Here is an 11,743-nt window from a genome sequence, read left to right on the forward strand (position 1 = left end):
TCGAGGTCGCCGACCATATCCGATTCACCAGACCACATTGTGCTGATTCTCCTACAACTTTGCCGATCGACATCTATCAGACTATTCGTAGCTTGTTTGTCTTTCACATAGAACAATCACTTTCACAGTCTCGAACTTATGAGGCTAGCTCCGTCACTATCCACTACCATTCCACTAATCTATTAAACCGCAGCCATGTCAGGACGCAGACCGGCGTCTGAAGAGTTCCGCGACGAGCATGCTAATTTCTGGACCCTCATGCAGCAGATAATCCATGGTCTTAGAAACAACTACCCAGCAAACCAAGACGAGATCATCGGTCGTATGGGCCAGCTCAATCTCCAGCTCTCGGCCCTTCGAAGAGCCGGAGAGACGATGGGTTCAAGTTATCCACCCAGCTCCATCGTCCGCGATGCTCCACCACAGTACTTCACTGCCCGTGCTCAACGCCATCAGAATTACTTTGGTACCGAGTTTGGGTATTCCTGCTGGTATACCCAAGCCCAGCTGGGCTACACCATTGCAGACCTTCTCCACCAGCGAGATCACACCCGTGTAGCCGACCAGTTGGAACAGTTACTAGCGGGTTGGCAATTAACCGAGATGAGAGTCTTCCCCCGCCAGCTCCCTACACACAATCCGGTGCAGCAGCCGACCAGTATCGTGCATATCGACGGCCCTCCATACTATACACCAGGCAGCGCTGGACCAGTTACCAAGGCAACAAAGATTGCTGGGCCAGTTCGCACCCACCCGCATGTCAATATCACCATGCCCGCTCCAACAGATACCATCTACGGCGTGGCACGGCGAACTCGCCATCGCGCTGCCCCATACCCTGAACCGGGTGTTCGTCCGCGACGTCGTGGAAATGCTAGACTAACACCGACGATGCCTCAGATGGCAGCTCCACTTCGCAATATCGCGCAGAATGGCGTTCTTCCGGACCCAGTTCTTCCAGGTATTAACTCCCTTTTCACTCCACTCAACCTCCCCGGTGGACGTGCTCTGCCTGGTGCACCGAAGACGTCTGTGCAGCCCCCAGCTGGTATGCAGTTGCCGTCTAATGTACCAGCCCCTAACACCGGTAATTCTGTATCTGTTTTGAATGCCAATGTCGGGGAGACTTTGAACAGGGGCCCCCGTCGGGATCCTGGCGCTCGTCGTTGAGATCATCAACATCGGCGGGGTAATGGGCAACGAAATTCATTTGAGCTTCCCAATTTGGATCTTAGATCATAAATACGTAAAATTTGGTATTGAATATCGATGAGTTTAAGAATATTGGCCGTCTTCGCCGTTATTCCTTACACTGACCTTGGATTAATAGGTTTTTATACTCACCTTTGTTTTGATAGACTATCTATTGCTCTGTCTTTTTTTGGAAAAATTACATTTAGCTGATATTATTGAATGAGAACGTTTTGTACACAGAAAATTGTCGCCTGGTATATTCAGTCGCCATGGTCCCTAGGAGACATTTTCTAGGTAGCTTTAGGGTCATATAGATGTACTTCCAAGGTTGGGACCCTAGAGCTTGGTAGAATCTATAGTACGTATTCACTAAATAAGCTACCCCTTGTTACTCGGTTGTATCTCATTTCGGTTTAAAAAAAAACGACATCTAAAATATGTTTGTAGCTTCCAATCTGAGATATATATCCATTGTAGAGTGCAAGTGCAAGACAACGAGGTGATGAGTCAAGTCCGGGCAATTGAACAAATATGGCTTTGTTGCTGGTCTCACTGTATATCTATTCAGATATCTGTCTAGTATTTACCTGCCAATGATAAGTCACGCAATCTTCATGAACGGATGGCTTCAGCACAAAGACAAAGAACCTTTGTACGCCGTTTCTGATAGGGTTAGATGGGTGGTTTCGAACAGGGATCTGAATGGCTTCTATATTCTTATTCAAATGCTTTATTCATCTCTCAATAACTACCTTGGCAGTCCGGTTGTCTAGTCAGAGGTAGATAGTTGTTTGATATATATTTGCCAAGTGGTATGTTGGGCCAGGATATGACTGTAGACCGTAGACCTGTACTATATATATATGTACTATATTAATATATTAGCCTTGAAATGTACTATAATAGTAGATGGCACTATCTATCCTGTGGCACCACATCCATGACTTTCCATCTTGCCACTTTCCAAATTTGTAAGGAATCTTAACGCCACCTGGCCAGCCAATCAGAGGCCATTATAAATCAGGCCATTATCATTTCTTGGCGATCGGCCGATCCTCCGCGCATTTCCAGGCCAGCTTGTCCACTTTGCAGACCGTGACATTCTTGTTTCTTTATTTTCTTCCCTTTGATCTTCTTGAGATTGTTTATTCTTCTTTCTAGACCATCACTCAGCGAACCTCACGATTTACCACCACCCAATAGACCCTCCCGTCAAATCTTTGGCCTTCGCGCCACCTTGCATATACAACAACCGGACCACTCTACGCGCTTGATCTACATATACTACAAGTCGGAGACCAAGATGCGGTCTGCAGCGAGGCTGCTCTATGCCGCAGTGTTCGCACTTGCTGGCTTGAGCCATGCCAACGTTCATAATCTTGCACTGGACCCAACCAAGTGTGCTGTAAGTTTTGTCAAGCAAACTCGGATACTCTATACAGATGACTGACAGTCCATTTGCTTTAGCTCGAACCCTCGGCCATGGTATCGGATGCCTGTGTCTCGTATGGCGAGATCAACGGCATGAACGACCTGATTTTCACAACACTCAACTCCCTCACTCAAGAAACGGATTTCTTCTCCTACTATCGCCTCAACCTATTCAATAAAGAATGTCCCTTCTGGAATGATGCCAATAGCATGTGTGGCAACATCGCTTGCGCCGTAAACACCATTGACTCAGAGGAGGATATCCCGCTGACATGGCGCGCGGAAGAACTCAGCAAATTAGAGGGTCCCAAGGCGAACCACCCACCCCGCAATATCCAAGCCGAGCGTCCAAAAGAACGCCCACTCCAGGGAGAGCTGGGTGAAGACGTCGGCGAGAGTTGTGTCGTAGAATACGACGACGAATGTGAAGAGCGAGACTACTGTGTCCCCGAGGACGAGGGTTCCGCTGGGAAGGGAGACTATGTGAGCTTGGTGGACAACCCAGAGCGGTTTACCGGATACATTGGAGCAGGCGCAAACCAAGTGTGGAATGCTATCTATAGCGAAAACTGCTTCTTGAAGTCTGTGGCCGATGAGCTGGATGAACAGTCGCCGAACGTCCCGATGGGCGGTCTCCAGGCAGCCTCTGACTTCCGCAACGTGCTCCACAAGGAGTCGCAGCGAGTAGAAGGCCTGCCGCTGGACAACGAGTGCTTAGAGAAGCGGGTGTTCCACCGACTCCTGAGCGGCATGCATGCTTCCATCTCGACACATCTGTGCTGGGACTACCTCAACCAAACCACAGGCCAATGGCACCCCAACGTACATTGCTTCCAGGAACGACTCCTCGACCACCCGGAGCGCATCTCAAACATGTACTTCAACTACGCGCTTGTATCGCGCGCCGTGGCAAAACTCCGCAAGCACCTCGAGGGGTACACCTTCTGTGCCAGCGACCCAGTGCAAGACCGCGAGACCAAAAAGCGCATGAACAAGTTGACAGCTACCCTGTCGGAACTCCCCAAAATCTTCGATGAAAAGATCATGTTCCAAGATCCCAACGCCCTCGACCTGAAAGAGGATTTCCGCAACCGCTTCCGCAACGTCAGTCGCCTGATGGACTGTGTCGGCTGCGATAAGTGCCGCCTTTGGGGAAAGCTCCAGGTGAACGGTTACGGAACCGCGCTCAAAGTGCTCTTCGAATACGATGAAACCAAGAACGGCGAGAACCCGCCCCTACGCCGCACCGAGCTGGTCGCCCTCATCAATACCCTCGGCCGCATCTCGCACAGTATCGCTGCTTCGCGCAGTATGCAGCGAGCTCTGCTGACCGGCACCACGCATATGTTCCCCGTTCACGGCGCTGTACCCTCCTCCCACCACGCCAACGCCCTCGGCAACAACAGGCGCGTGTTCAGGGACGGCAATAACAACTTTTACTTCGAAGGTGAGGGACCCGAAGACGAGTATGTCTACGGCCGAGGCCAGGCACCAGAGCGATACCCCTGGGAGCGTAAACCGCCTAACCCAGATGACGGCTTCTGGGAGGATCTCAAGTCCGAGTGGGATATGGTTTGGGGTACGGTTGGGTATATCTGGCAGTCTTGGTTGGACATCCCATATACAATGTAAGTTTGAGATTCGATTTTCTTTATTCGGACTGATACTGACCGACTCTCGCAGTTTCGAAATCGGCGGCTCGGAAGCCATCCGATTGTATAATTACTGGCTCGGATTGCCAGTGCCTCCACGCATGTGGAAACTGAAAGCACCCCAGCCACGTGCGCATACCCAACCTGCTGCCTATGCTAATCGTGACGAGTTATGAGTTCCCTGTATTTCATCTTTGCATTGGCATCTGTACATAAGGCTCTGTGCTATGGCGTTGATAGATTTTGTCTGGATTGTTTTTTTTTTTTTGGAGTACTTTGTGCGAATCTATACTCCTTTTATCCTTCTTCAGGGTTTCTTCAGGTTGGATTACTGCAGGGAGGTGTTCACATGTAGGCTGAGTGTTGGCTTGTAGAAGGAAATGCAGTCGAGTTACGGGCTAGATGTAGATATAGGATGTGAATGTGTATGTCGCAGCCAGTACTTAGGTATATGTATAACATATGACTCCACTAATTCGATCTACTTTGCCCTTGATCTCAGATTACCTCGGTCGCGTCCCCCAGGTACATGCATTTGCCACCGAAGAGATTTCGCCGAAGTGGAAGAGAGCCATCAGGGTAGGGCGAACACGAACAGAACGAGATGAATGTGATAATTAGATATTCCGTAGACGTATTTGATCTTCATGATCTTCATAAATACAGAACATCTACAATTATACACCCAGGTATGTATATGTGTATACTAAGCAGAAGATACCCCGTATTCTTCGGCAAACCCCGACCTCGGCATCTCCACTCCCGGCCACATGCGTCCTTTTCTTCTCTCTTCTCTCTCCTCTCACCCTTTCAGTCTCGCGACGAATCTATCTGAAAACAATCTATATCGTATCTAGATGCGACTACATTAATATCTAACTCCATGGCGACGCCTTCGCCACCGAAACCGTGGGAGAGAGCAGGTGCAGCTGGTAAGTGTCTTTCTCGATTGCCGATATCGTAGCGCCACAAGAGTCACCGCAACCCACAGTGTCCACCCCCAACTAACATCCCCTCTTCTTCTCTCCAGGCAACGCATTATCAACACTACCTATCGCCGGTAGCCCTGCTGCCTCGACCGCCATGACTACCACAACCAACCCCGCAGTTTCAACATCCGCCGTCCCCGACCTTCCGTCCCGTCCCAGCACCCTCAATTCCGTAGTCAACAGCACCGCCAACAACTACTCGCCATATGGAGCCTCGCGTCTTGGAACTGGCGCGTACGGATCCAGCTACGGCGGCATGGGTGCTATGGGTGCCATGGGGTCACCCTACTCCCGCTTCGGCTCCATGGGCGGCATGTATGGCGGCGGTGGTTATGGAGGCTACGGAGGTGGCATGTATGGTGGCATGGGCGGTATGGGAGGCATGGGAGGGATGTACGGTGGCATGCCGGGACAAGATCCCAATGATCCGAACAGCCTGACGAACTCGTTCGGGCAAAGCACCCAGGCCACTTTCCACATGATTGAAAGCATCGTCGGTGCGTTTGGTGGCTTTGCTCAGATGCTAGAGAGCACGTACATGGCTACGCACAGTTCATTCTTTGGTTAGTCTCCCTCTTAAGAAAAAAAAAACAACATATCACGGACCCTCGTTGACTAATTTTTATAGCAATGGTCTCGGTCGCGGAACAATTTGGAAACTTGCGCACCACCCTCGGCTCAGCCTTGGGCATTTTCACCCTCATTCGGTGGTTCCGCACATTGATTGCTAAGCTCACAGGACGTCCTCCACCAGCTGATGCGACTTCTTTGACCCCCGCTGCCTTTGCGGCTTTCATGGGCGGCCGCGCCGCTACTACACTTCCCGATGGCTCACCGGCTCCCACCAAGCCATCTAAGAAGCCCTTCTTCATGTTCCTGATTGCCCTATTCGGCCTTCCCTATCTGATGGGCAAGCTCATCAGGACTATGGCCCGATCCCAGGAGGAGGAGGCGAAGCGCCGGCAACTCGTAGGCCCCAACGGCGAGCCGGGCTCAGCATCGCTCGACCCGGCCAAGCTGGACTTCTGCCGCCTCCTCTACGACTACACCCCCGAGACCCAGGAGAGCAACGGCATCGACCTGGCTGTGAAGAAGGGCGACATTGTCGCCGTCCTCAGCAAGTCTGATCCCATGGGCAATGCCTCCGAGTGGTGGCGCTGCCGTGCCCGCGATGGTCGCGTCGGATATCTCCCCGGCCCATACCTGGAGACTATTCAGCGCCGGCCCAACCAGCAGGCTATCACAGCGGGCAGCGAGCCTGCTACTCGCACTTCTACAATGAAGGGCGATCCTGTGACCGAAGGTCGCACACAGAGTCTATCATCTCTGGGTAAGCCCGAGATTAACAGCAAGATTGGTGATATCTCGCCTGAGAGCTTCCAAAAGAGCACTTTCTACTCATGAGCCATGGGTCATGTCATATAGACCTTGCCCGGTGCTTGATTCGGGCTTCCTTCTACTTGACTCTGTCTGCCCTTGTATTTGAATTGCTAGACATGTTGGAGCAGGATATGATTTTCCGATAGTGACGTCAACCGGCCAAAAGCTCCCATCCCTTCGAGCTTTATGCTCATCCTTATATATCCCCCGAGCGTGCCTTTTGGATATCCTCGATCCTTATGAACTGTGATCTACTGTGCGGCCAGTGGTTATCCTCTCTCTACCCAGTATCACCTGGGTAGTCTCTATTTCCCACTTTTTCTCCTTTTATTTTCAATATCGGCGTCTCCTTCCCTTTCTGTCATTCCATCGGATTGGATTCATTTTAGCGACGGTCTCCCCGATCCCATTTGGCTTATGTATTTAGTACTTAGTGCAATGCACCACATACACACCGCAACCTTGAAAATCCTCCCACTAGTTCCAGTTCAAAACAAAAGCCCCCTCCTTCCTCTTCCGTAACCACAAAAGTACCATATGCCCCTATCCAATCCTCAATCCTCCGTACTTACACCCATCCAACACGGGACACTCCCCCTTGTGGAATATCCCTCGTGTGGCCCACAGTGGGCCATCATACCCGTCCCGTCCGCTCCCCGCAAGTATCCGGACCCGTCTCCACCACTTGACTCTGACACTCGATACATCGAATATCAAATCTTTACTACATACGTATATCGCATATCGCATATTTCATATACTTTATTCCCAACCTGCCCTAATATTGCACACCTTAATCAGCCCCTATACAACATCGTATTCGTATGATATGCAGGAATCCGTACATTACTATTCGTACTGCGTAGATGTAATGTAGCCTCAACCCATCTGCATCCCCAAATCTAATCCAAATCCAAATCCACATCCAAATCCCCCCTTCCATGCAGGTGCACATACCCGCCCACGTCATCTCGCTTTCGCACCCCAAGCCCCTGCTCCCTGCCTACATCCCCTTTCGAGCGCGTGTAGCCTTCCAGTTCGAGTCAAGTTCATCCACTGCATCCGGCTCCCTGCAGCTTCCTTTTTGCCTCCCGACTAAGCACTCCCGGCTGGATTTACATTTCGAGTTGACTTGTTGCGGTTGGGGCTGAGGCGAATTCGGGGGGGTGGCTTGGCTTTGCCTTGCCTTTGCCTTTGTATTTGGGGATTCCGGATTCCGTGTTCTATATTCCGTATTCCATACCTGGGATCCGGTTGGGTTTTGCGTTGCTTCTGTATCTAAAATTCGAGGTTAGTTAGAGCCTTTTTGGCTTTTTGGGGGCATATATATGGTTATTTGTCATATACTACGTGTGCGCTTGCTGATGTATGTATATTGTTTGCGACATATATATGATGTTGATGTAGGTATATGTACATGTACTGGGGTAATGGAGATCGGAGTAAGGGGTCGATGGTTGTTGCCTTTTTGCTGTGTTGTACTCCATGCGTTCTACATACTAATTCACCGTTGGATTTGGGACTTGGAATTATATTGAGTTTAGGCTGGCACTGTTATCATGGTACTTTCGGTGTAGCTACTGAGTATGGAGTAACACCTGCTTAAACGCTTAGATGGATCTGGTTTTGCCTTTTGGAGTGAAGATAACAGTTCATCAATTCGTTTCGATGCTTTTGCACTACGTTTTCCATGTTTCCTTCTGTCCGAGTTGTGTCACGTATCGCTACCTGCATATATATGTTATCCAGTTGGGTGATCTGGGTTTGCTGGTAGGGACTATATATGCAGCGATTATGGATAGACTAGAATGTGTTACGATAAGTCTCACGAGGAACTGGCTGTTTGAGATACTTCATTTCAACGTGGCAGGGGTTTGGTCGTGTCCATCTGGAATATGCTGTGCATGGGGAATCCTGGAGAGGTCGTAGGGCTGGGACACAGTTGAGTTTGTCTAGGGTGAAGTCAAGTATGATCGTAGGAGCGAACGGTGAATTGGCGGGGGAAGTCCGCGACATGGCCGGGGTTGTGTGGTAGAAGTGTTGGGCAGCGATTCGAGACAAGAGTTGCAGCACAGTAGTTTCCAGGGTTGTGTCTTGTATCTTCGAGGAAATGTCGTGTCGGGTGAGACAAAGCTGAGACTGGGACGGGGGCCGGGGTTGATTCGAGAGGGGAGGATAATGTCGGTCGAGCGGATAGATAGGTATTGTTGAGCTGAGACGTGCCCCCCTTCTCGTGCTACCCATACTTGATAGCCAGCACAAAGGATATACAGAAACTCAGATGCCATAATGCATAGATCACCAATCTAAAACACGGAGAAGCCATAATAAGAACGCCCTTGCTATGAATCTTCCTCCCCTGGGCTATGTTTGGAAGGGGGATAATGGGAACAGAGCACGGGAACCATATACATAGAGAAAAGACAAGAAGACAGAAAGAAAACGGGCTCACACGCTGATGGGGAAAGAGAAGGGAAATCAAGACATAGATAGAAAGCAAATGGCGAATGCAGCAGTAAAAAAAAAGGAATTTCAAATCAAAACCAAAACCATCAAAAATCACATCCCCAAGCCCTCATGGTGAGGAGGCTCATGGTTAGGATCCTGATCCCTAGCCCACTTCGACATCGACTGCGTAAGCGTGAAGTCCAAATCCTGCAACCTCGTCTGGAACGACTCAACCGTATTCCAGTCCGGCGGATGGGTATCCACTTCACTCGGTGCATCCTCTAGATCCCTTGGTGCCGGTCCAGGATGACCATGCACGTGAGAACCGTGCGAAGAATGAGCATTATGAGCGTTGTGCACAACATGTGATCCATGCGATCCATGAGAACCGTGTACAGCATGCGATGCGTGAGACCCGTGAGACCCATGTGCACCATGGGAGAGATGGTTGCCTATTGAATGGTGGTAGGACTGGATGTGGCGTGGCTGAGGCTGGGGTTGGTGCATAGACATCGGCATGGGCGGTGTTTCTTCCAGTTCCAGATCGGGCAGGCTTTCGAGGTGGTTTGGGTCTAGAGCGAGATATCTTCCATCAATATCATTCGGTACACTCACACTCACCGGAACGGCCGTGGATTTACCGTATGAGCCGAGTGGGTAAGGGGGCATCTCTCGGGTTGGCGATTGCATGTCGGGGAGTGGTGAAATGGGCGTTGTGACGCTGTGTTCGTCTGTTGGTTCTGGTGTGTAGCAGGTCATGTCGGATGGTGTTTCTATGGAATTGTTAGTATGTGTACCTTGTGAGTTCGGTATCTGATATAGCCAAGACATCTATGAATGGTCTATATCAATTCGGGATGTCGATGTCAACTCACGAGGTTCTGGGCTTTGTGTCTCCGTCTCTGGCTCTTTGCCTCGGTTGGTATCCCATGATGTTCCATAGCGACGCACGAAACGGGCGATACGTTTTGGATCGACGTTCTGGCCGTTTACCCGGAATGCTGTCTGTTTGCCTTGGGCGGCGCGTTTCTGTTGCTTGCGAAGCATGAGATGGACTTCTTTGGCCTTGATGTTCTTTCGAACATGCCATGCTGCCAGACGATCTTTGTATTGCTTTTCTCTAATGGACTGGAGTTAGGTGATACTGCGATCAAGGAGGGGGGATCTATATGAGATGAATACGCAAGCATATTCAAAGGTGATATCCAAGTAGGGGGACGATAAAGAAAAAGAAAAGGATAGTAGTACGATGCAAAGAACTTATAATCTCTTTCCATGATGCGTTTGACATCGCGTAGTTTCAACTGATCATTGCGGTAGAGTTGCTCGATGATTTCACGGTATTCATGCCAGTCATCGGATCGGCGGGGTCGAAAGACGTTAGGCGATTGAGGGGAGATGGGAGTTGCGTAAGTATTCTCCATGATTATAGAAGATATAAGAGAGAGATAGAGTTGGGATCTCTATATCATACTGGTCTCATGGGATTATTATGCAAAACAGAGTCCATAATAAATTCGGTTAAGGAATGCAAATCATTAATATGTTCTAGAAATTAAAATCAAAATCAAAATCAAAAAAAGAAAAACAACAATAAAAAAAAAGAAAAGAAAAATAGCAAAGAGGCAAGAGATGAGGGGGGCCAAGGGAATCTGGTCTCTTTGCGGCGACGTGCACGCGGACGCACGACCCCCTGCTTCCCCGGACAAATCAGATTTGACTGGGGGGGATCCATTGCCTCAGCCTTGACCAGGACCAGCTACCAGAGACAAACTTGGGTCTAGGGAGAATATCTCCGGTCTTTGGTCTTTTTGTGGTAGGAGTCGGAATATAGGATTCTTTGTGTCTTTTGTATTTTGTATTTTGTATTTTGCTTTTTGTATTCTACATTTTGTTTTTGTATTATGCATTATATATTTTGCGTTTTGTATTTGTATTTGCTTTTTTTAATTCAAAATTTAATATTTTTATATTTCACATTTGATATATTATATTTATATTTATATTTATATTAAATCATTCGAGTGGAGAAGGTACTTTTGACCTTTACAGCCTAAGCGAACTATTACATGCAGTGCACTGGCCGCAAATTGGATGCATTTTCCGCTGCCTTTCCTTTTGGGGGGGGGGGAGATGGTACATAATAGATAGTAGATAGTATCCCTGGATATAGTACTCCGTACGGAGTACACTACACTCTTATACAAAGTACTCTATTCTAATAATACTGTAACCATCAAATAATCAGATACTGAAGACAAATAACCTGCAGATCAGTACAAAAAAAAAAAACCGGGAGCGGGCCGAATCTTCCCTGACAGGTCTTTGTCCGAGTCTAAAAATCCCCTCTAAAATCCCAGTTCCATGGATCAATAAGCCACGTCATATTTGTATTGAATTGGGGAGGTATATATATGAGATCGAGATATGTACTATATGACACCTGCCATAACGTGCCAGATCTCAACTGTCACCATAAAGCCGTTAAACCCGTTAACATACAGAGTAACCGACCCATTCAAGGGGGGCAAAATACCATGCGCTTTGGTCTCTAGACAAGGTTACCCTGTCAGACCAATTTCCCTTTAGTGCCTTTGTATTTATAGTTAATATCCTTCTCCGGCCGAGACCTATGAAAAACGTACGATG

General features: G+C 48.9%; 4 protein-coding genes across 4 annotated transcripts; 3 read left to right on the forward strand and 1 right to left on the reverse strand.

The window, feature by feature from the left end:
- Positions 1 to 195: 195 nt before the first annotated feature.
- On the forward strand, positions 196 to 1,170 carry N7537_010149 (uncharacterized protein; the record flags this gene model as incomplete). Its single annotated transcript, XM_056901203.1, has 1 exon — positions 196 to 1,170. One exon carries the CDS (start codon positions 196 to 198, stop codon positions 1,168 to 1,170), a length of 975 nt encoding a protein of 324 aa, XP_056749871.1.
- A 1,327-nt stretch (positions 1,171 to 2,497) lies between these two features.
- On the forward strand, positions 2,498 to 4,453 carry N7537_010150 (ER oxidoreductin; the record flags this gene model as incomplete). The annotated part of the gene is made up of 3 exons (XM_056901204.1): positions 2,498 to 2,599; positions 2,662 to 4,253; positions 4,309 to 4,453. 3 exons carry the CDS (start codon positions 2,498 to 2,500, stop codon positions 4,451 to 4,453), a joined length of 1,839 nt encoding a protein of 612 aa, XP_056749872.1.
- Positions 4,454 to 5,160: 707 nt separating this feature from the next.
- Positions 5,161 to 6,670, forward strand: pex13 (peroxin PEX13; the record flags this gene model as incomplete). The annotated part of the gene is made up of 3 exons (XM_056901205.1): positions 5,161 to 5,209; positions 5,308 to 5,829; positions 5,895 to 6,670. The coding sequence occupies 3 exons, from the start codon at positions 5,161 to 5,163 to the stop codon at positions 6,668 to 6,670; spliced, it is 1,347 nt and encodes a 448-aa protein (XP_056749873.1).
- A 2,535-nt stretch (positions 6,671 to 9,205) lies between these two features.
- Positions 9,206 to 10,518, reverse strand: N7537_010152 (uncharacterized protein; the record flags this gene model as incomplete). Its single annotated transcript, XM_056901206.1, has 3 exons — positions 9,206 to 9,867; positions 9,970 to 10,214; positions 10,343 to 10,518. 3 exons carry the CDS (start codon positions 10,516 to 10,518, stop codon positions 9,206 to 9,208), a joined length of 1,083 nt encoding a protein of 360 aa, XP_056749874.1.
- Positions 10,519 to 11,743: the final 1,225 nt, after the last annotated feature.

The sequence above is a fragment of the Penicillium hordei genome, assembly GCF_028827395.1.
Source record: "Penicillium hordei strain IBT 12815 chromosome Unknown utg000005l_segment0_segment0, whole genome shotgun sequence".
Classification (NCBI taxonomy): domain Eukaryota; kingdom Fungi; phylum Ascomycota; class Eurotiomycetes; order Eurotiales; family Aspergillaceae; genus Penicillium; species Penicillium hordei.